This window comes from Peromyscus maniculatus, chromosome 6 (assembly GCF_049852395.1).
Source record: "Peromyscus maniculatus bairdii isolate BWxNUB_F1_BW_parent chromosome 6, HU_Pman_BW_mat_3.1, whole genome shotgun sequence".
Lineage (NCBI taxonomy): Eukaryota > Metazoa > Chordata > Mammalia > Rodentia > Cricetidae > Peromyscus > Peromyscus maniculatus.
Genome location: NC_134857.1, coordinates 111,248,921 through 111,274,460, shown reverse-complemented (window position 1 = coordinate 111,274,460; position 25,540 = coordinate 111,248,921). Strand labels below are relative to the sequence as shown.

Sequence of the window (25,540 nt, the reverse complement as noted above, 5' to 3'; positions counted from 1 at the left end):
CATTTTGTAAGAAGACAAACCTTTAAATAATTTATAGCACTAGTAAATCCAGAGTTCCTGGTAGATTTAAAAACAGCATTTAAAATATCACTTTAGATTAAAGCCAGCGGCAAGAAGCCTGCTCCCTTGTGTTCTAACAGGCCAAGTTAAAATGCAGTACTAGCAGGCCATCTAGTGACCGCTCCAGGGTTGATGGAAACAAAAGACAAAGCTTCATGCTTGCTTGTCTTCCATATTCTTGAATAAATGCATACAAAATGAAGCAAGTTAGGGAAAAAAAGGTTCTCTGACTAAATGCTGAGACATGTACTCTTTATCTGAATGGCTGTATCACACAGCCAGACTGAAAGAGAACTTAGGATCTAAAGGACCCATATAACCAAAGACCTCACAGCTGCAGCATCCGTTTCCTTGAACATGCAAGATAAATATTCATCGTCCTTGCTGACCGTAAGTTAAGAATGCCACGTAGAGTTCATTTCAGAAGGGTCTCCACAAAGTAACTGGTAAGAAAGGGCCGTTGGCCACTGTTATTCCCATGGGCACAGCCCTACTCAAGCTCCTTCGGACCACGCTAGCTTCTCTCTTAACACAGTCACAGCCTAATGGGAAATGCATTAGATATTTGGTCCTTATCCCCAGTTCCTAAGACAGAAAGAACTACAAGCTTTGAATGTCCTAAGTGACAATGTCTTTCATATGGAGACTCTCTGGTTGATGTGTCCTGGACAGCTCCAAGATGGAATTTTGTCACCAGAAGGATTATTTTGACTGCAGGTTCGTAACTTTCAACCTCAACCCATGCCTACTTAATCAATCATTGTCTACAGAAAGCCTCCATAAGAACCCCTAAACAATGGAGTTCAAAGGCTTCTGGGTTGCTATACGTGTACAGGTGCTAAAGAGAGGGGCAGCCTAAGGAAGACATGGAAACTTGGTTCCCTATACCCCACACTATCCTATACATCCCTTCCATCAAGCTGTTCCTAAACTGATAATAAACCAACAACAACCAATAAAGTGCTTTCCTGAGTCCTTCTGACCAATGATAAAGCCTAAGGAGAGGTACCCTGAGTTATATAAACAGCTGGGTAGAAAGGTGGGTGACCTGGGAAACTGCATTCATGACTCATGTCTGAACAGGCAGTCTTCTGAGATTGGGGCCTTAACCTGTGAACTCAACTAACTTAACTCCACAAAGGAGAAGAATTGAGCTGAGTTGTTGGGATACTCCAATGATGTCAGAGGTAAGAGAATTGGTCACTGTGAAGAAAAAACAAACAAAAACCCTTAGAACTGAACCTGCAGCAGAGATCAAATTCTCCTTAGTTTATTTCAGAAATAAAGTTGTCATTATAGGCAGCATTGGGCTTTATTAGGATCCCCATCGAGGACAGGAGCTCATGCACATGAGATAACAAGAGCTGCCACAGAACACAGCCAGCAACCTTGCAGACCAAACCCTTGTGCAAGCCTACCTGTTGGCCTTGGACTGGATGCCACCCGTGGTAATGATCCCTGCAGCCAAGGTCAACTGTTTCAAACCAACTTTGAAAACCTCCTCACTTAACCTTTAAAAATCCCTGTCCTGATGCAGGGCACACCTTTAACCCAAGCACTACAGAGACAGAGGCAGGCAGATCTCTGTGAGTGGAGGCCAACCTGGGCTACAGAGCAAGTTCCAGGTCAGTCATGGAGCCCTTATCTAAAATAATAGTAGTAATAATAATAATAGATAAAACACACAGGGACATTTCTCAGTGGTTAAGAATGCTTGCTTCATGAAATTTGCAGGCAAATGGATGGAACTAGAAAAAATCATCCTGAGTGAGGTAACCCAAACCACCTGTGGACAATCTCACAGATATCTCTGCAATGGCAATGACAGTGAACCGCGTTTCCTACGCCCAGCTGGACGGGGTGTGCCTTGTACCAAGTCGCCATTCCATGAGAGCAGTGCATTCCATCAGCTACCAACTGTGACCGGGCATCTGTTCACCGGCTTCTCCAGGTGCCCTGAGGCTTATCTGAGAGTCAGCTTTACTAGGAGACAATCAACGAGAATACATGTTAGAACAGATGGAGTGTTGTCTGTGTGTCTTCCTCCAACTGCCATTTTGAATTCTACAGCATGCTACAAAAGCAACAGCATAAACTAACGTATGCAAGGCCATCTTGTCTACACACTATTAACTAAGTAAGAGTGGCAAGGACCGAACATGCAGGTCCATAAGCAACCGTACTATCTGGTGGCCGCCAGGTCCCAGTGTTTGCTCTAGTGTCTACCACATATGGCACTGAGTGGTTCTCCGGTTAACAAGAATCACCACGCACAACAGAACAGTACTCACAGGCTGTCAGGGAAGTCATTTGCTTAGGAAAGCATGCAACTGAAATCCTTTCCCAAATAAGGATGATGCCCAGAGAACAAATTACAGTAACAGGGCATTGGATTTCTTCTCTGGGATCACCCTGCTTTATGATGAAAACAACCTTTCTAAGAAAACTTCTCTGTTCTAGGCCCATATAACCAAAATCACTTTCTAAGTAGTAATGTGAAGACTCCTAAAAATCAGGCCAAAGATACCTAAGAATCATTGGGAAATCCCAGAGGCAGAACCCAACACTACTATAAGCAAATTTCCTAATTGCTCTGAAATACTTCCAAGGTTTTGCGTATATGAAATGAGACCACACACAGGAAGAACCGAGTGCAAAGATCTCTTAGGAATGCCACAGAAATGGGGGGGGGGGACGACACAGAGGCTCAGTGTTTAAGAACACTGCTCTTCCAGAGGACCTGGGTTTGAATCCCAGCACTCACATGGCAGCTCACAACTGTCTGTAACTCTAATTCCAGGGGATTCTAGCTTCCAAGAGCATTGTACACATACAGTCCAGACATATGTGCAGGCAAAACACCCATACACATGAAAGAAAAATAAATAAATCTTTAATTTTTAAAAAAAATACAAGGTAGGGGTGTTAGAAGATAAACTGGGAGGGAAAATGAGCCATTGCCCCAGTTTCTAAAGGTCAGAAAGAATCACTGTGAAAGACATAAAGCACTACAAGTATGCCCTTTATAATACTCAGCAAATGTCAAAGGATGCTAAGTATTATATATTTCTATGCCTCTTTTTGAGATATTGGGTGAACTGTCCAATCATCACATTGTCTGGTAAGTATAAGATAAAAAGGATAATTAATACAATCTCTAAGATGAAATAAATTAGGAGGAAGGCATTAACTAAGACTACAGAAATTAAGATAAACAGTAAGAGAAGGGAAGAGGATTGGGAGGAAGTACATACTATGATAGAAAACATAATGACAATACATACAAAGGTATGCATCTTAGAACCAAACTATGAAGAATTCTCAACACAAACCACCTTAGTTCTATGAAAAAAATGGGAAAATCAGTAATGAAAAGGGAAATACTTAGATTAAACTTCAGAGAGATGATTTTGTGAATGGCATATCATGAAATAAAAGGCACAGAATGGAGGCATGGTTACAAAATCAGAGTGGTACTCACCCTGTCCTCCGACCAGTGGAGTAAAACAACATGTAAATCTCATGCATTACAGGTACCCAAAGTCTGTGCCTCACCTTCCAGAACAACAGTGGAACCCCAAGCAGCCCTGAATATCATGTATGATCCTGCGTTGGATGTTGGATAAGAAAGGACATTAGTGGAAAACGTAACACGAGGGATTTGGCTGAAGGGTGAATGGGACTGTGCCTTCCTAGACTTACAGATTAACTGCAGTATCTTCACAGAATAAACATTTAAGGAACAACACAAATCATCAACAACCACAAAGCATGAAAGGGGGGAGGAGTCAGAGGCAGCAGAGGTGTGAGGTGGATGTCTGCAGGCAAAGCATGAAATCCGAAGAACGCTTTTCTAAATAGCGGCCCAGAGAAGTGATGAGGAAATCAAAGAAAGGAAGAAAGAGGGGTGATACCAGAAGTAGCCCATACACAATCAACTTAACAATCCTCTCTAAGTGGCTGACTCTAGTATTATCTGTAGTCCACACAGGAGTACCTCTGCAGTTTCCTAGGGTTCTGTAAAACATTTAAGAACTGCTGATTAGACATAAAAGATAAAAATAATGAAAGTAGACTGCATATAACTTTTTAGCTTTCATCTAACAAAATTCAACTAAAACAAAGTAAGTTCAATGCAGACAAATATAAACACACCCTATAGTGACCAAGAAGAATAGCTGGCCCTGGAGAAACTGGAGCCCATGGTACATTACAGGTAGTTACTAACTAAACTCAACCCTCTACAGTACCAATGGCATGACAGATACATCAATATACATCCACAACATAAGCATGCCCAGCCTTTTAACATTCCCACACGTTAGCTACGCAGTCTGCCTTTGAGGACCATGCAACCAAGTGATAAGTCAAAATGCTAACAGTAATAATAATAATGAACCACAAAAACAACCTCATCATGTTTTACTAAGCTTAGTTTTATGTTGGGTCACATTTGTAGCTACCCTGAACCATAGGTTGGACAAGCCTAGTCTTTTAAATTTAAAAAAAAGAGGGGAGGGGAGCTTGGTGATGTAGCTCTTTGGGGAAGAGTGACTGACTATCACACACAGAGCCCAGGGTTCAGTCCCAGGAGCACAGCCCAGGCATGGTGGTGGTGCACAACTGTAAGCCCAGGGCACAAGAGACAGAGGAACATCAGGAAGTTCAAGGTCATCCCCAGTTATGTAGAATGCCAGCCTGAACTACAAATGAATAAAGCATTATCTCAGGCCAGTGGGATGGATCAGCAGATTAAGGTACTCGCTGGTAAGGATGACAACCTGAGTTCAATCCTCAGAACCCACACAGTAGAAGGAGAGAATGAAACACAGTAAACTGTCTTCTGACCTCCACAAGTGCTCCATGGCACACACCTACCCACACATACACACACAAAGCTAAATAAATAATGCAATTAATTAAGAAAAAGACACTATCTCAATCTCTGCTGTATGCTTAGATACAGTATCCAGCACTCAATAAATTTCTGAGATAACCAAAAGGGGGAGCAAACCACCCACGGTCAAGTGTCAATGCTATCAAAGCTAGATCCAGAAATTACTCAGAGGTCAAACATCAACCAGGCCCATAAACAGTGACTCTAATAGTAAGAAAACCCATTCACAGGATCGGGTGGAATATGGTCTGCATGCATGAATCTCTGGAGAACTTCAACAGAGATGTACATGACAGGGAAAAAAAGCCAAATGATGGCAAAAAAATGGTTTTGGTTTGGGGTTGTTTGTTTTTTCATGTGTATGAGTGTTTTGCCCAGCATACATATCTGTGCATGATGCATATGCGTGGTCCCCTTGGGGGCCGGAAAAGGGCATCAGGCTCCCTGGCACTGGAGTTATAGGCAGCTGTGGACCTCTATGTAGATGCTGGCAATCAAACCAGGTTGTCTAGAAGAGCAGCCAGTGTTCTTAACCACCAAGCCAACTCTCCAGCCCCAAAACTGTTAGTAAATGATTATCATAGCTTAAAAGCTCCTTCTGGGCAAGGCATGGTAATGCATACCTTTAAACCCAGCACTCAGGGGGCAGGCAGGTGTCTGAGATTTTTCAGGCGAGCCTGACCTACATAGGAAGCACCAGGACAGCCAGAAATACACAGAGAGACCCTGTTTCAAAAATTAAAAAAAAAAAAATCCTTCTATAAGTTTGTCTATATACTGGGTACAATAAAGAGTCAAGAAACTCAACAATAAATTAATTCAAATAATCAAAGTTATTTATTAACTGAAAAAAGCGGGGCATCTGTGGAACACAAGCTCGCTGTTTAACATATGGGGAGGTGGAGTCCTGTTGGGGAAGAGGTGATGGTGTGTAAGGAACATTTAAAGAGAGAATGGCTAGGCTAATGATGACACACTGGACACACACACTGAAGTCACAGCAGCTATACATATGAAAGCTACTGCATGTTTCTAAAAACGAAGACACACTTTAAAACAATGTAATGGCCACGAATTTTCAAAAATCCATAAAGTGCTAGGCAGGGTGGCACACGTCCACCTGTATTCTCAGCATTGGGAAGGCAGAGGCAAGTTAGAGGCTAGCCTGGTCTACACAGTGAGTTCCAGACCAGCCTGGACTCCGTCGTGACAAGAGCCTGTCTCAGACAAATGAAATGACTGTGGAGGGAGAGACCCCTTTAGAGGACTGCAAGAAAGACACTCTGCTTGGCCAAAATACCTTCCAAAGAAGACTGAGCAGAGGAGGACTCTCAAAACCGAACCTTTCCAAACACTCCTGTCCGCCTCCAGACACACCGTGCACCACTGAGTCACATTTCTAACCCGTTTCCCAGGAGCCTTGTGCTCCTTTTTCTTCTCCTCTGACCCACAACGCAAACCCCCAAGGACGGGATCGTGGCTGATTAACCTCTGCACTGCCAGTGCCTACGTTAGTCATTAGCTGCAGTAATGGGTTGTAATCATACATCTTGGCAGAAGATGAGGAGTGACTGACTGCTGGGACCACTGTGGAGAGCTGAGAGGGAAGCCGACGGCAGAGGAGTAGACTGGAGCCCGGAAGTCAGTTAACAGGAAACCTAGAAACTGAAGACGAAGTAAAAAACCCTCCTAAGATAAGACCCTCCTTGGCCCGAAGGCGGTGATCAGGACATCAGCGGCACACACATGCATGTACAAAACATGTACACATAAAATGTCAGAGCAGTGAAGTCACGATCTCCTATTGTTTCCATTTATTCAGAAAGAACATTTTGAATAAGAAAAATAAATTCAGAAGGAAAGCTTTGTGCTAACTACCTGGGATATATGTTTTATAATACAGAAAACTTCAAAAGGGAAACATACATATTTAGGCAGAGGAGATAAAGCTGTGGGAGACGGTAGATGAAAGGGAACCCCGCCAGAACGTTGTGCATAAAAAGGAAGTCCAAACACCATCACCTGGTTAGAACAGAATGGGGGATGATGGCACATCCACTCCTGCTTCGTGGCCAGCAAACAGGGACACATGACAAGCAGATGAACGCTAGCATGCCAAGTTCCATCACCCACACAAAGGCCGGATTCTCTCCAGCCAAAGTAAACCACGGAAAGTGGAGTGAAAGAAGAGGTAATGGGTAGTGTAGAGGAAAGAAAAAAATATTTCTAAAACCAGAATAAAACCCAAGGGAACCACGCAGCTGTTACTCGGCCCTAATGCCTCTTAGGCTTCATATGCCCAGGAGCCAAAGAGCGGAACTGAAGTCCAGCAAGCCTCCCTCCATAGGACCCTTCTCTAAAATCCAGCCATAAGTGCATCACCAAAGTGAAGCTGGTGTGTGTGCCTGTCAAATATGTAAGGAAATTTAATAACTCGACTTAAAGGGTCTAACACCAAGTCATACAGCAGGATATTCACTACGTTTCCACTATTACTAGTGTGGTCAAATTAATGAGAAAATTCTAAGACTCCCAACCTTTCTGACATTTACAGTAACTGGCGTATTTCGTGCATTGTGTATGCCCCACAATGCTAAAAGAGGAGCTTCCAGGAAGTTACTGGTTTTTATGGAACCTGAAATACATGCTACTCAATCAGGTCACGTTTTAGAGGCCAGGTTATCGGGCAGTTTTCTTCTTTTCTTTTTCCACTTGCTTTCTCTCACCCGTTCCTGGAGAAGCTCCACAACCTGCTGGACGCAGTCATTGACGTCACAGGAGTCCGTTTTCAGCACCAGCTCCGGGGCCTCTGGTTTCTCATACTCGGAATCAATCCCAGTGAAGCCTTTAAAGGACAGCAGACAACAGAGAGGGCAGAAACGTAAAGGGTTATCTCATCTGCACCGGTCTGCACTAAGGCTCACACTGCCCTGTCATGGCGTTATGGTACCGAAGCCTCTTTCTCGGGAGACTTCTAATTAATCTTGATTTCTTCCTTAGACATACAGTCAGTTCTCATTATTCACTGCACTTATGCTCAATAAAGCTGTCACAAATACTAACGAAGTAAACACTGAATCATGTCTCCTGGGTGAAATACAAGGTCAGGTTCCTGACAGCCTCAGGTGTCATGTGCATTTCTGTCTGAAGACACCTTATCGAACATATTGATTCATTTATACTGACCTCACAGCCACAGCACAGCTCAGTACAATGAAACTAACTCAAGCCTCTGGCTCAGCCATATCTGATGGGAATGGCAGAAGTCATAAAGCCAGCACAGCGGCTTCACAAAGATCCAGCAAAGCTGAGCCCCATGATGGCTGCCATGCCACCTTTGGTTTTCACCTCCACCTGTTGCATACTTGGGGCACTTTTAATATTTGTACAACTGGGGGATGTTGGATTGATAGAAAATTTCTTATGAATCATTTATGCCTTCTCCCAGGAGTACTGTTTCTAAGCCTCCCCAGGAAAGCCCTGAACTTACTACCCTTTCTGCTTTTAGGAAGACATCCTTATCTACTTGAAGGTCTTGTTATTCTTCGGAGGTTGTGACACACATAAAGAAGCCAGAGGTCTCTTCATGAGGCTATGAGACGTTCTTGAAATATCTGTCCCTGTACTTACTCAGGGACAAGATACTCAAAACAAAGTAAACTTTAAAAGGTCAACAAGATTCAGTGGGCTAGAGGAGTTGGCCACAGATCAGATTGCAAGCCTCTTCCCATTGTACACTGAGACAATTATGTGGCATATACAACAACAAAGTTAGACTAGCTGAAGTCACCTCTGCCCTACACAGAGACTTAAATTGATGAACAAAGTATGGAGTGGAAAGATGATAAGAGAATGAGGTGTCAGGACCTCCCTTTCTTAGGAAAGTTAGCTCATGTAGAGTCACTGTGGTGTCATATGAGCAAGGAACAAAAGAATGTTAGGATTAGACTTATAAAATTCTATAAAAATATAAACTATAAACATTGTATTGTACAAAATTTAAATAATAACCGCAGGAGCTCTGAGGACTTTTCTTGGGCACTCTGACCGTTAAGAGTTAATACACTGCTTTGGACATGGCAATCTACCCCGGCTGGCGTGAAGATTTTGTTTTGGTCTAGCATCCTTTTTTTTTTTTTTTTTTTTTTTTAATTTTCCGGAGCTGAGGACTGAACCCAGGGCCTTGTGCTTGCTAGGCAAGTGCTCTACCACTGAGCTAAATTCCCAACCCCGGTCTAGCATCCTTGAAGCAACCAGAGCTACCAGCCTGAGAACAGGTTGTCATATGCCTCTAGATTCTTAAAATTGGGGTTATGGGGTTAATGAGTAAAAATGGTTATAAAAGATAACTGTTTATCAATGATGTCAAAACTTGAGGGAAAATGATTGGAAATCATAACTCTGTTCTGTCAGAGTTTATTAATGATGACGAAAAGATGAGCAAAAGGAAGTGAAACACATGTCCAAAAACAAAAATGATATGATCTATGTTTTGGGACATCATGAATGTATCCCTGCTTACTAAATTCTGTATGAATAAAAAAGCACTCTGACTACTAGTCAGTCAGGTTGCAAGATTCTCCTGACCACCATGGCCTGGCTCACCTCCCTCCCTCACCAACTCCTTACGTCCTCTGCTGGGACCCGTCCACCACCGGGGATGGCTCCCAACAGGCTTTCCCTCTGAGACCTATCCCAGCATCCTTGCTCTCAGACACTACAGGGCCACGAAGACAGCTCAGTGAGTAAAGGAGCTGGCCGCCAAGCCTAACAACCTGAGTTCAAAGCCCAGGACCCATGCGGTGGAAGGAGAGAGCCAACTCCTACAGTTGTCCTCTGGCCCACACACACACGCCTGATGGTAAGTGTAATTAAAAAACAGTAACACTACACAGCATTTTCAACACTGGGGGGCATTTTAAACAACATCACACACACACACACACACAAAAAGCATGAAAATGTGAAATAACTAATCAGCTTTCTTTCCCACTATCATCAATTAACTACAGGCAGACAGCCTGTTCTGAGTCAATAAGGTACCAGCCTAATGGGTGAGGGGGATGACAGGCAGTGCCTCGTCAATGGTCAATGAGCTGAGCCCCACAGCAGGGGGATCCGGTATCAACTCTGCACACAAGACTAGATGTCACCGGGACAGGGACAATTTGTCCCAGCTGTTTATTCCCAGGCCCAAATACAGAGGGAAAATGAGTAACAAATCACAAATATTCTCCTTCCCGATTTCCTTTTCCCTTTCCTGGACCAAAAACTGAATACTCAAATCTAGAATTGGGAGCTCCCACAATGGTCCTAGGCTATCATACTTTGTTGGGAAGGTAAGCAAGTTACCTGCATGTATCACCCCTAAAGAATATTCACGGTTGAATCTGCCTTCGATGTTGTATTAATGCACTATGTCCTGTTTCCGGGAATGCCAACAAAATGAACACAACTGGAATTAAACACAACAGCCGAGGTGGGCTCTGTATGTCCCCTTCAATGCCTAATGTGTAGCACAATGAAACTGTGAGCAGGCCAGGAACCCTAAGCAAGGTGTGGATGTTTTCATGGAACCGACACGCTAATTCAAATGCAACAGACTTAGAGAGGTTGAATAAGAGCCCTATCAAGCACTATGAAATAAAAACAGGACATTCTCCTTCCATCAAGATACTTATACTTCAGACATTTTTCCCAATAGCTCCGGGACATCCTACATTTTCATGCTCCAACGAAGACTAGGGGTAGTGATGGCTGGCAACCTAATTCTATGAACTGGGTTTCAACAGCACCTCTCAAAGTCCCAGCTCTGTCCCATGAGCAGAATTCCCACAGAGCCACCGGGGCACAGTCCCAGGTGCTGCTGCTAACCCTGAGAGTGGGCACAGTATAAGCACCACTTACCCTCCTCAACTCACTCCCAATTTCTGAGTATCAGTCCTGGGGGCTGGAGAGATGGATCAGTGATTAAGAGCATATGATGATCATGTAAAGGGCCGGAGCTCAGTGATTAAGAGCATAAAATGATCATGCAAAGGGCTGGAGATCAGTGATTAAGAGCATATGATGATCATGTAAAGGGCCAGAGTGCGGGTCCTAACACCTATGTCAGTGGCTCTCAACTGCCTGGAACTCTAGCTCCAGAGGGCCCAATGCCTCTCGCACCTGCACTGACATGACAGACACACACATGTAAACACAATTTTTAAAAAAAAGGAGCGTCAGAACCATACCAAAAGCATGAAATATCTAGACAAAGAGAAACTGTGAAGAACATGCTCCTTGCCTTTTATTTCTCCTGCTCGAGCTTTCTTGTAGAGTCCCTTGACATCCCTCTGTTCACAAACATGCAGAGGCGCATCAACAAAAACTTCAAAGAAAGGTAGGCTTGCACCCTCGTGAATCTGCCTTGCATTGTTGCGATCCTTCAGAAAAGAAGAAGACACATACAGAAACAGTAAGTGATCAATAAAAAGTGAACAATAAAAAGTTGGTTGTTCCGACATCAAAGATCATTGAAAAGGACTCTGCACCTGAGTTTGTTTATATATGTGTATATGTGTATTTGCATAAGAGTGTGTGTGTGTGTGTGTGTGTGTGTGTGTGTGTGTGTGTGTGTGTGCACACGTGTGTCTGTGAAGCTTGAAATAATTCAGCCAATAGCTTCACCTCAACAACTTTGCTATACTTCAGGATGTTTTAATAGCAAGTTTTATACACACTGGATTTACTCAGAAAAATGATAGCACATAATTTTTTTTAAGTTATTTGGATTTCAGGGAAATAATAAAGTTGGGTTTAGCCTCAAACACAGGCCATTGTTTAACTGCATGCTTTGCCTTTCAATCATGCAAGCAGCACCTGACGGCGCACAAGCTACACACCTGTGTGTAAGGCGATATAAAGCTTGTGATGCACACTAAGCCAGCATCTGCAAACAGCTTCGCAACCTCCGCAATGCGTCGAACATTCTCTTCTCTGTCCTCGGGGCTGAAGCCAAGGTTTTTATTGAGACCTTGACGGATGTTGTCACCATCCAAAGTGTAGCACGGAATGCCATGGCAAACCAGGTACTCCTCCAGAGCCATGCTCACGGTCGTCTTCCCTGCCCCAGACAATCCTAGAGGGAAGAATCCAAACAAATTCCACCTGTGAAGTTAGGACCAAGGTCTAACAAGAAGATGAATTACCTCCACTACTCACAGCACCAGAGTCTCAGAACACTCTTACCCATTATTCCTTTAAGATTGACCTTTTATCTACGCAAAACATCTGTAAGCATCTAGGGTTTCTTTTTGTTTTGGGGGGACGTAGGGGTATTCTTAAATATTTCTCTTTGATAACTTAACCCAGAAATCACCAATCAGACCCAAAAATTACTAACCAATTTTAGTGTCATGATTGGATAGGCATGTTCACTTTGTCACCATTAACACTATTGAAAGACACATGCCACATTTTATAGTCAAATGCCAAATTATATATAAGGGAAGAAAAAGGAAGGAGAAAAGTAAATATGGTAATATGAAGCTACTTCCATATTCCAGGATTATATCTCTCCTGGATCATCATAAAACTATCTGGGAGTCAATTCATAATATAATTAACCTGACAAGAAAATTCTAATTTCCATTCACTCTCCTTTCTAATCATGTTTATTCACTAAACGACTAGGAGGAAGAAAACCATTTATATACTAACATTTCACAAACCTGAAGACCATAATTACAGATCAAAGTCAAGAAAACAATAAGGCAAGAGATGAATGTGGAAGTCTAATAAGCCAGTGATCTAGAACAAAATCATAGCAGTATAGAAGGCTAAAAAAGAGGGTCACACAATGAGAGGATCAGTAGAGGGCTAGCTGCTTTAACGCATTAGCAGGCTGTGTTTCCCCAAAGAGACCTACAACACCATAGCCTGCCCTACAAGCTCCTCTACAGTGTGGCCTCACACTGTCTCCTCAACACAAAGTATCTAATCTTGAGTCTGGGCTGGTTGACGGACACTGAAAGCCAAAAAATAAAGTGAGTGACAGCCATCCAAGGCTAGCCTAGAAATGGATCTATAACTTCTCAGTGTTCACTTAACTTGGAGGCATCAGCTACAAAACAAACCTGGGACCACTCTGCAACCAAAATCATTAACTTGTTCCAGTACAGCGTGTCCATCAGCTGAGGTCCCAGCTGACAAGGACACCAGCCTGGCAGCTCAAAGGACCTTGACTACAACCACGGGAAATCCAGGCAGAGATGGCCCACTGAGTCCCTTGAATTCTGCTTTCTCATGCTAAGTAATCAACAAGGCTGCCGTTTCCCTCGGTGAGGCTTCAGGTAATTGTGATGGAAGGGCAGCAGGAGCAAAGACTTGATAGCTCAACTACTCGTCCAGGTGTTTTGTTTTGTTTCCTGTTGTTGTTGTTTGTTTTGTTTTGAGACAGTTTTGCTATGCATCCCAGGATGGCCTTGAAATCACAATGAGGCCCACACCAGCACTGAATGCTGAGCAAGCCTCCTGCCTCAGCCTCCTAGGTGTGGGGACTAAAAGCGGAGCTTACACTTAGCTTTGTTATCAGTTTTAAATACCAGTTGAACACCAAGTGCCAGCAGGGGAAAAAAAATGAAAGGTAAAAGGCTAAGTTTTGTATACAAGAGAGAGAGCCAAAATCATGACAGAAGAGTCTGTTGACACCGTCATGGACTCACATCTATGTTCTCTGAATATATACAGGCATAAAGACTGAACATTGTTGAAAACTGAGAGGTTGAAACAAAAATCACTATGCGTAAGACATAAGCTTCAACAAAGAAGCTAAAGAAGACAAAACGGCTGCTCTGGGTTGGACACTACCCAGGACCTCAGACTGTGACCTGAACTGAATACAACCTTTGCTGGTTAGAATAGACCCCAAATCCAATACCTGATGTTCTTATACAGACTGGAGCAATGTGTCTATAAACCATGGAAGGACAGTGATTTCTAAAAGCCCCAGATGCTTAAAAAAAAATGAGTGGATAGATGTGTCCGTGTCCTGTCTGTTCCCACCTCCTCCTACACCACTCTCTCCCCTCACCCCTCATGCCCCCACCCCACCCCAACCTTGTCACTAAGAAGTGTGGCTGGCCTGCAGGAGTGCAAGAGTGGCTGCTGTTGCTTGAAGCCACTGGTTTTGGTTGATTTGTTACAATGGCCCCAGGAACTAATATGCCGACCAATGTAAAAACATCTTCCAAGGAAGCATGGAAGTACAATCTGGTCAGTTAAATGTCTCTAGAAAAAGGAAGCTGATGTGATTAATGTTCAGGGCATATCCTAAAGTGTAAGAAAGTAGTCTCTTAAAGTATGGCTTTGTTTCTGATGGCTGTGGAGCACTTGCACACACGTGGAGAGCAGTGTGACGCTCCGGTGTGTGGACGAACGGCCCCTGCCAGCCCCTGCCAGCCCCTGCCAGCCCCAGCCAGCCCCGGCCAGCCACTGCCAACTTGCTTCTATGCACCGGTTTGTGGAACTTGGGAAGGAGCACTCCCTCCATCTGCCACAATGTTCCCACAGTGTTTGAGGAGGAAGCCAGAAGAAACCTTCATGGAATGTGGACTTCAGTTTCCTAGGAAAACCAAGCAATGCACCCCTGGCACCTCATGGGAGGGGCACAGCGTGCATCTGGCACCCCACTTCACGGTTCCTGACGTTCCTTTCCCTTTGGTGGCTCCTCTGTGCACACTAGCACCCACACCCCTGTTGTGCTTTAAGTCACCCACTGGGGTCACGTCATTGTCTTGTTGTTGCTGTTGTTTTGACAGTCTTGCCACAGGCTGATCCTGAACTCACTATGTAGCCCAGGCTGCCTTCAAAGTAGAGGCAATCCCCACCTCAGCCTCCCAAGATCTGGGATTCCAGGCATGCACCACCACACACACTCTTTTCTCTCTTGACCATACCTGTCAGCCAAACTGTACAACCACGAAAGCCACCTCTGGTCCCCACCACCTGGCCTCTCTTGTTCCTGCTGACATGGTGGGCTTGATAGGTGACATTAGTTGCTCTCTGCATCCCCTAGAAAAGAAAATGAACAAGAATTCCGGTTCACACAAGTCCTTTAAAATGCCAACATATATCCTTGTAACATACAATTGGTACTCTGTATTGTCATGGAATAATCTTTTTGTACACTGTGAAGATGTGTCCCTCTGATGGGTTTAATAAAAAGCTGAATGGCCAATAGCTGGGCAGGATTTCCAGGCACAGAGGACGCCGGGAAGAAGGAGGCAGAGACACCAGGGGATGCAGAGCAAGCAGGATGGGCACTACAGAAATAAGGCAATAAAGCCACGAGGCAGAAAGTAAATTAACAGAATAGAATAGGTTCATTTAAGTTATAAGAACTAGTTAGAAACAAGCTTAAACTATCGGCTGAGTTTTCATAATTAATAATAAGTCTCTGTGTCATTATTAGGGAGCTGATGGTCCCGACAAAAAAGTCCAACTACACTATATAAGATGCCAAAGCAAGGAAAAGCTAAGACAGCTAACTTTCCTTTTCTTTTACACACTTCCACAATGTTTACCACGGAGCATTTTACATTTACATTTACCAGCCAACTTACTCCTCATAGCAACCCAATGACATGGGTACCGTAGTTTTATGGTAGGCATTAAACCTGACAAAAATTATTAAATAACTTGCCCAAGATCTCCTAACTAGGAGTAGAATCTGGAATCTTCCAGCCCTCATTTGTTTCACACACTTATTTAGTCAATCATTCATTCAACCAGTTATTACTGAGGTCTATCTAGTATGTCAAGTAAATAAATCTCCACCCTTGATGAGCTTATATTCAACTGGAAAGTCAAGCCAAGAAGATCGTATTAGAAGAGAATAGTAGGACACATCACATTAAAAAGAAAGCCGAGTAGGAGAGACGGGAAGTGAGGGGTAAGAGCTTCCTCCAGTAGAAGGATAAAGACAGTTGCTCCAAGGGAGGGTGACAGGCCTCATTCACCTGCATGGGAATATTCCGTTTTCCCAACGGCACCAACTGAAAAATGACTTTCCTGTATGATGTACTCTGGGCACCTCTGTCAACACTCTACAGACTGCACGTGGGTTTCATTCTGGACTCACTATTCTGCGCCTGTGGTTTATATGTGCGCCTGGATCACTACAGCCTTATAGTATACTTTGGAGTCAAGCAGTGTAATGCATCCTGGTCAGTTCTCCTCTGCTAAGACAGCTTTGGTTATCTGAGACTTTCTGAAGTCCTTCACCCATTTTCTGATTGGTTTTTCTAGTTCTGTGGGGAAAGGGGGTTAGTGAAATATGTTTTAATCATGACTGTTTTTTATTATGTTTTTTAGGATTTTCATACATGCTTACAGTGTACTCAGAGCATATCCACCTTCCCCTAACATCCCCTCCAACTCCTCACAGCTACCACCATCCACCTTCATGTATCTTCACACACAGTGTAGACCTGGACACTTGGTTCTCACTCCCCCTACCCACCTCCTACCACAGCCCTTCAGATGGTTCCCTTCCTTCCCCCAGTTAACATCGCTTCTGCTTGGCTCTTGCCTGGAATCATCACCCTCCCTTAAGATCTCTTCCTTCTCTCTTATGATCCACTTTCTAGTTTTGTAAACTAAACACACACACATACAAATGTGCTTACCATTTTAAATTTAGGTGCAAGAGGAAATGTGCAGTATTTGTCTGAAACTGGCTTATTTTACTCAGGGTAATGATTCAGTTTTGTCCATTTTTCTGCAAATTTAAGAGTGACATTTTTCTTTATGACTGCATAAAATTCCACTGTTCATATGGACAACACTTTCCTTATCCATTCCTCTGCTGATGAACATCTAGGCTGATTCCATTTCCTGGCTATTGTGGATAGTACAGCTATTCATACAATGCCCAAAATCTATGTGGTGTCTTGACTCAGGATCTGAAACTCTATGAACAAGAGTGGTGTGTTTTATGTCAATTTAACACAACCTAGAGTCATTTGAGAGAGAGAAACCTCAACTGAAAAAAATGTCTCCCCTTATTATCCAACTATAGCCACATCAGTAGAGCATTTTCTTAATTGGAAGTTGGGGGAGGGAGAGTCAGCCCGTTGTGAGTGGTACCAGAGAGTGGCTGGTGGCCCTGGGTTCTCTAAGAAAGCAGGCAGAGCCACACTCCAGTATGCAGTACTCCTCCGTGTCTTCTGAATCAATTCCTTCAAGACTGTGCCCTGTTGGAGTTCCTGCCCTGACTTCCTTCAGTGACCTCCACATGTGCAGAGCATCAAGTGTTTGCATGCCCCCCCCAATAAATACATGTGAAAAAATGAGGATTCTGCATAGCGAAGGAAACATCACTGGGGTGAAGAGAGCCTCCAGAACAGTCTTTCCTCCCCAAGTTGCTTTTGGTCATGGTGTCTCATCACAGCACACAGAAACCCTAACTAAGACAAGTGGTAGAGCAGTGCCATCATATGGTAGCTCCATTTTCAGAATGCTGAGGAACCTCCAAACTGACTTCCACAGTGGCCACACACGCTAACGTTCCCACTAGTTAACAAAGGCTCCTCTTTCTGAAGTCCCTGCCATCCTTGCTCTCGCTTCTTTTCTTTTCTTGTTATTTGGGGGTGGGGGGTTGAGTTTTTTCTTTTTGAAACAGGGTCTCACTATGTAAGCCCTGAGTGTCCTGAAACTCACTATATACACCTGGTTGGTCTCATATTCACAGAGATTCACCTGCCTCTGCCTCCCAAGTGCTGGGATTAAAGATGTGCACCGGCAGCCTGCCTGACGCAGGGTTGGCAAAGACTGTTCTGGAGGCTCTCTTCACCCCAGTGATGTTTCCTTCGCTATGCAGAATCTTCATTTTTCACATGTATTTATTGGGGGAGGGGGCATGCAAACACTTGACGCCCTGCACATGTGGAGGTCTGTGGTGATAATCTAATTGTACTGAATTATTATTTTGATTGTATGTTAATAAATAAAGTTGTCTGGGAGTCAGAGCTATTAGAGCCATAGCAAGAATGTGGCGGTGGTGGCACACGCCTTTAATCCCATAGATATCTGTGTGTTCAGGGTCAGAGCTATTAGAGCCATAGCAAGAGTGTGGCGGTGGTGGCACACGCCTTTAATCCCATAAGATCTCTGTGTGTTCAGGGATACAGCCAGCATTGGAGACATATGCCTTTAAGACCTAGGGGGCTGTACATTCAGACAGTGACGAGGCAGTCATGTGTTTGGGTTTACAACCAATGAGAAGGCAGAACAACATACTTTAAAAATACGAACCGACAGGAAGTAGGTCTCTTTTCGCGAAGCTGGGACAGCAGGAGGAAGGGTGAGATTTTAGCTCTGAGCTCTGACTTCTCGGCTCTCTCTTTTACATTGTTTCTGTGTTTCTTATTTAATAAGACGGTTGGTTACATCTACAGAGGTCAGAGGACAATTTGCGGGAATTGGTTCTCATTGTCTACTGGGTGGAGTCCAGGGATCAAACTCAGGTCATCAGGCTGGGCACCAACTACCTTCAACCACGAGCCATCTGGGCAGCCCACAGAATCTCATTACTGTAACCCAGTTTGTCAATGCTTGCGATCACTTCCTATGCCACTGGAGTTCAGGAAATCCTTGTTTGTATGTTTGTACGTTATCTTGAAATGTTTTGTATAAGTTTCCTCTGACAGTTCCAAAGTTCTAGGTCTTCTATTAAGGTCTCCGATCCATTTTGAATTTGCTTTTGTGTGGGGTCAGAGAAGGATCTAGTTTCAGTTAGCGGTTCTCGTGTGGAAATCCAGTTTACCCAGAAACAACTGTCAGAGAGTATCTTTTCCTCTAATGTGTATTTTTCAGTTTTGTTTACCTCTGATCTCCAATTCTCTTCCACTGCCCTGCAGATGTGTGTTGGCAGCTACCCTGTTACTGCAGCTCTGGAACACAGGATGAGCTCAGTGTGGACACCTCCAGAGCTACTCTTCCTCTGAGGACGACTTGAGCTAGTTCTGGGCCTTCTGTGCTTCCCTGGGAACTTTATGATTGTTTTCTCTAGTTCTGTGAGCGTCACTGAGATTTTGATAAGGGCGGTACTAAGTCTATACACTGCTCTCACCAATACAGCCATTTTCACAGTACTAATCCTGTCTACCCAGGAGCAAGGGAGGTATTTCCGCCCTCTGGTGTCTTCTTCAGTTTCTGTCTAGAGTTTCACTGTTGGCGACTTTCACTACCTTAGTTGGGTTTACTCCTACAGTTGTTTTGTTTTGGGATGCTACTGTGAGTGGGCATCTCCTCCCACCAACTCCCCAATTTCCCAATGAGTTCTTTAGTCTTTTGAGACCGGGTTTCTTTCTCTACATAGCCCTGGCTATCCTGGAACTCACTTTGTAGAACAGGGTGGCCTTGAACTCAGAGATCCACCTGCCTCTGCCTCCCAAGTTCTGGGATTAACAAGTTCTTGTGCCAACAAGTCCAGCCGAGAATTTGTTATTGATATATAAAAAAGCTGCTGATGTTTTAATGTTGATTTTGTATGCTGTTACTTTGCTGAAAATACCTGCTCTGCATTTTCTGATGGAATCTTTAGGGTCTTTTAGGGATTGTGTGGTCTGCAAATAAGAATAATTTGGCCGGGCAGTGGTGGCGCATGCCTTTAATCCCAGCACTCGGTAGGCAGAGGCAGGCGGACCTCTGTGAGTTCAAGGCTAGCCTGGACTACAGAGTGAGATCCAGGAAAGGCACAAAACTATACAGAGAAACCCTGTCTCAAAAAACCAAAAAAAAAAAAAAAGAATTTGACTTCCTCTCTGTATCCCTTTTATTTATTTTTCTTGGCTTACTGCTCTAACTAATAAAGTTTCAAGCAAAATGTTGAGTAAGACAGGAAAGAATGGGTACCTTTTCTCATTCCAGATTTGACAGGAAATGTTTCGGTTTTTCTCCACTTAGTAGAATGCTGGCTATAGGTCTGTTATATACTGCCTTTACAATCCCCCCATTCCTAATTTGAGGTCATTTATGATGAAGGGATGCTGAGCTTAGCAACAAAGGCCTTTTCTGTACTGATGGAGAGGATCACGTGGTTTAGGCTCTAAAGTCTATGTGCTGGCTGCACTTACTGATTTGTATAAGAACGCTGTAACTCTAAAATGAAAGCCTGGTCATAGCATATGAATGTCTTCATATAGTCTTCAATTTGATTTGCTAAGAATTTCGTTGAGAATTTTTTTCATCTGTTATTAGATAAATTGGTCTACAATTCTCTTTCTTGCTTATGTTCTTTCTGATTTTGGAGTTGGGGTAATCAAGAGTCACAGAGTGTGTATGGTAGTGCTCCATTTTGTTTGATGGAACAGTTTGTGGAACACTGGTTAGCTCTTTAAAGATTCAGCAGTAACTCCATCTAGACCTAGTCTTTGTTGGAAGGTTTTTTATTACTGCTTTAAACTCACTGTTAAGGAGCTGCTTAAGTTGTTTCTATCTTCTTGATTAGCCATCAGAAATACCTATCTGGAGATGAGAATGGGGTGGGTACCGAAATCACCCACTATTGTTCTATCAAGACCTATCTGACTCTTTATGCCTATTAGCATTTCTGAGATTGTAAGCCCCAATGTCTGGTGCATACATATTAACAAAAGCTGCCATGGTCAGCCTAACAATGTGGCAAGCTTGGAATCTAGGCTGCAGAATCCTACATGGTGCCAGGGCAGTCTTGGAGGCCACTTACAGGTACCAACCTGGAGACTGCAGCCATGGGAACTTAACCAGTGTTGGATTTTACCAGCATGAGTTTAGTGTTAGCCTAAGGCTAAGTCGGGTACTCACTCCCTCTCCTGGTCTCAAGCAGATGGTATCTCTCTCCAAGCTGTGCTGCCTGAATAAGGAGAGGGTGATATGCACAATACAAAATCATCTCCCTGCCTTATGAATTTATGTGTTCTTATTTCTGTGCTGCACCCACATGCTATGATACCTCACCTGGCTTCCGTGGCTCTTGGAGGTAATTCGGGTACAGCATTGTTAATCTTTTACCAGAGAACAAGCACTTGGAACTCCTGCTATCTAGCTGATGTCCACCAATAACCATATTCCTTATCTTTCTGAGACAGGATATGTACACCAGGGTGGCTCTGAACTCACTAGATAACTAAGGATGACCTTGAACTCCTGATACTCCTGCCTCCACCTCCCAAATGCTGAGGTGATGGATATAAGCCACCTGAAGGTATTTTTTTTATTTTTACTTATGTATATGTAAGTGTATCTCTGTGTGTGTGCCCTGTGTGTGCAGATACCTGCAGAGACAAGCAGAGGGCATTAGATCCCCTGGAGCTGGAGTCCCGGGCAGTTGTGAAACACCCAACGTGGGTGCTGGGAACTGACCTGGGCCCTCTGGAGGAGCACTGAGCTCTCTTGAACAGTCAAGCCATCGCTCTAGCCCGAGACTATTTTTAAGGAATAATTTCCATGCAGATGTCTACTGCCATACTCTGCTCCAGCTGCTCGGCTCTGTAGAAGTGCCTGAAGGGAGGCTATCTTCCCACTTTCCCTTTCACAATCATGTACAGGAAAAGCATCTCCTGCCCAATTAAATTTCACTACTCATTGCCCTGGGGTATGAAACCTTCAGAGGCCAAAGGGACAACCTGACAATTCTTTTAATACGCACACCACAAGAGCTACACCCATCTTCCACTAAGATCACTGACGGACATATTTCCAACAAAATTATACTACGTATATTGAATGATTGCTTATGAAAATCTCTAATATGGGAAGCTGGATCCATTTCTTAAGGACACAGAGCTTGGCAGCTGTGCATTTCAAGCCTGAAAGGGTTCCAGACACAGACACTAGCCCTTTGTGGAAAGCAGAGAGCCTGTCTAGGGTGTGCTCCCATCCTCCTGCACAGAAGGAAGCTAGGGTTTGCTGGATATTGATGAAGAATGTGCTCCAAGGTAAAAGGCCTCTATTCGCCAAACCTGTTCAACCTGCTCATTTTGTTTGGACATGTTTCCAGGTCACTTCGCTCCTAGACAAGAAGAAACCTGTATCTAACATGTTTTAATTTGTTTTGTTCCTATAAAACATTTCCTGCTTCTTCTTATTAAACTGAGCTCAACTGTATAAAAATTACCCAATAAACTATAAATTGCTGAAGTTACGGATGAGAGAAAATACAAGATACATTAAAAACTATCTCATTTAATCACTAAAAAGGATGTACCCTGGCGATTTCTTGCTTACTACATTGAAAATGAATCTGGCAGAAAACCATGGTGGTCTGGGTATAGGAATCATTTAAAAATAAATCTGAAGTCAGGGGTGGCAGTTCACACACCTGTAATCCCAGCACTGGGAGGTAGAGGCAAGAAGTTAGGCAAGCCTCAGCTACACAGCAATGTTTGAGACCAGCATGGACTGTATCAGACCTTATCAAAATAAGCAAACAGATAGTAAGTAACTATTAAAATAAATCTAATTTGGAGAAGTCCAAAGTAGCCAAATAAAGATATCCATTGCTCACCTCATCCTCAAGGAAGAACCAAAATCATGAACAAATGAACAGCTTCGATTTCCTTTTGTGTTTGTTTGTTTGTTTGTTTGTTTGTTTTTCCTTTTATTTTATTTTACAATACCATTCAGTTCTACATATCAGCCACGGATTCCCTTGTTCTCCCCCTTCCTGCTCCCCTCCCCTTCCCCCCAGCCCAGCCCCCATTCCCACCTCCTCCAGGGCAAAGCCTCCCGCGAGGACTGAGATCAAGCTGGTAGACTCAGTCCAGGCAGGTCCAGTCCCCTCCTCCCGGGCTAAGCCAAGTGTCCCTGCATAAGTCCCAGGTTTCAAACTCATGCAATGAGCACAGGACCCAGTCCCACTGCCTAGATGCCTCCCAAACAGATCAAGCCAATCAACTGTCTCACCCATTCAGAGGGCCTGATCCAGTTGGGGGCCCCTCAGCCTTTTCAGTAACTGAGGAGGAATCCAGGAACTCAGGCAGGCAGAGGTGGGAACCCAGGAAGACATAGAGCTGGGGTGGCAGGATACAGAACAGAGCCTAAGGTAAAGCTGGCTCTGTCGAGGGCTCTCCCTACCACAGGGAAATGGGGGAACCCGAGAGTCCAGTAGACCCCATCGTCAGGATGCCAGCAATCGTAGCCACAGGATGGTTTCACAGTCATCATAGGTTTGAACACAACTGGAGTCCACAGTCAACCTCTGCTTTAGAAAAGCCCCTCACTCTGTCCGCCTACTCCACCTCCAGAGTCACTACTGCTCGCTGCCAGGCCGAAAGCAGAGCCACTGCTGAAGTATACACTGCCTTAGGTATAGAAGTTTCTACATCTCGCCATCCCTAGTGTTACTTGCCTTTCTAAGATGAAAGTGTGGGTCCAACAAGCCTAGGAAGCTAGGCTTCACCACTCCCCATCAATGTAGGAATTAAAGAGGAGGAAGGTATCTATTCAATGTGGCCACAATGGGAAGGGAACAAGCGGTCCAGTGATCTCTGAGTCCATCTTCCAGGTGCTAAAATGACATCTGCGATTAAATAAAGGGCAGGAGGTACACATAAGCTTAATAGGTCCAGGTCAAGATGTGGTCTTGCCCATCACTAATCTATCACTGTCCTGGCTCCAGTCCCTCCTGCAAGGCATTCTGGTATGGCATCAAAACTGTGAAATCTGTTCCTGAGAGAGAAGTTCTTCCTCTTGCTGGCATGAAGCTAGATGGATATTTTTATTTTTTCTTATTGCCAGCATGGGATTCCCTGGTCAATTCCAATTCCTTGGGGTGCAATGACTCAATAGTTGACAGACAAAGACAAAGATCTAGAATACCTTTGCTTCTGCTAAGGGCAAATGAATGCTCCACCGACACTCTACCACACTCACATAAAAGGCTGAAACCTCACTAACCCGACTACACTTGTGACCCCAGAACCCAAGCCCACATAGTCCCCGTATCAGAAGGGGACAGATGGCCCACAGCATGATACGCCACCTCTAAGACCTGGAGAAGCCAGCATCTTGTACCCTGAGATCTGGGGACTATGAAACCAGCACACCACTGTTATCACCAGTGCTCCTTGCTGGAGGGCTTGAAGACATGCCTTCTAAGGGGCATGCATGCCCCTGGTGCCGTAATTCCCATTGCTGGAGATGCACACTGCTAGCAGTACCCAACCCTGTGAGGCCCATGAACACGGTCCCAGTACTGTCCCTGACTACCAGTGACACTGCTGCAGCCAGCAGTCAGCACTCCACATCCATAGCAACCTCTACCCACTGCAAAACCACACTACTACAGTCATCCCACAAACACCCATGGTCTCAGCCACTGAGAGAGCCATAAATATTGGTAAGGTAGCTTTAAGATAAAGAATTCACAGGAGACCTTAGCTCTGTGTCCACTCAGAACCAAGACTAAAGAATTCTACCCAACGAACGCTCTCTGACACATCCACGGGAAAACGTCTTTCCCTACTCCTGTAGGATAGTCCCTAAACTCAGAAGAGGTGATTGTTATACCAGAGACACTGAAATCAGCACACGGACACGTGGACCTGCTTATGATGTCAGTGCTGGGGATCTAGCCACAGGTCCCCATGCTGCAGAACAAGTGCTCTTACCCACATCCATCTCCCCAACCGGGGCTTTATTCTCAGTAACTACTTCTACATCTCCAATTCAAGATTTTTTTTTTCTTTTTCTTAGTCAAAGCAAAGAGCTTTTGACTTTGAAGTCAAGGTTTCTTGACTTCAGCATCAGTGAGTTTTTAGAGCTAGTAATCTTGGTTTTTGAAAGCTGCCTTGTGCATGGTAAATGTTTAGTAGCAGCCTTGGCCTCTATCCAACAGATGTCAAAAACATCACCACCACCCCATCCCACAAAAACAACCAAGATACCTCCAGAACTGCCAACCAGCCTAAAGGTGGCAAAAATCTCACCCAGTTGAGAATCACTGAGAAGAGAATCAGCATCATCAAAACTGAATGTGTTAGAAACAGGTAGGGCACTTACTAACACTTCAAACGCAAAGAAGCAACCGAGCTAAGAGGAAGGCCAACACAGCTAGACACCCCAGCACGCTGCCCAAAAACAAAAACTGCAAAGCAGTCACTGTCTCTTGCCTGGGAAGAAAATACACGAATATGCAAATACATAGAAAAGTACAATTAAAAAGGAAAACGGGCAGTGATTCCAAGGCTAGACCTAGACCTCCAACAGATGGAATGTTCTACACTGTACTGATCATCAACTACACTTAAACAGCACTAGACATGTGGTGAATACAACTAAGGAACTGAGTTTATTTAACAATAAAGTTGTCACGTGTGGCTAGTGGGCACCATACTAGACAACAAAGACCCTTCTAGACTTTACCATCATCTTGTTAAATGTTAGTCAGCTTTCCGTGACTATAACAAAATAGCAAGGCAGACTCACAGATTCAGGAGTTTCAGGCCACGGTCCCTCGGCCCCACTACTTTGGGGAATGTTGTGAGGCAACATCTTGTGATGGTGAGTACATGGGGAACAAGATGCTCACCACATGGCAGCAGGGAAGTGACAAGA

General features: G+C 44.1%; 1 protein-coding gene across 3 annotated transcripts in view; it reads right to left on the bottom strand.

The window, feature by feature from the left end:
• Papss1 (3'-phosphoadenosine 5'-phosphosulfate synthase 1) overlaps positions 1-25,540 on the bottom strand; it is a 119,902-nt gene that overhangs the window by 47,235 nt on the left and 47,127 nt on the right. For 2 of the 3 annotated variants that reach the window (XM_006970368.4, XM_076574984.1), the window contains 4 exons: positions 14,899-15,013; positions 11,845-12,080; positions 11,247-11,385; positions 7,684-7,802 (listed from right to left, as the gene is read on the bottom strand). In XM_006970368.4, coding sequence (XP_006970430.1) covers positions 7,684-7,802; positions 11,247-11,385; positions 11,845-12,080; positions 14,899-15,013 — 609 coding nt within the window. Of the gene's footprint in view, positions 1-7,683; positions 7,803-11,246; positions 11,386-11,844; positions 12,081-14,898; positions 15,014-23,333; positions 23,500-25,540 lie in introns of those variants that run through there. The other variant, XM_042279945.2, reaches the window with a different exon arrangement.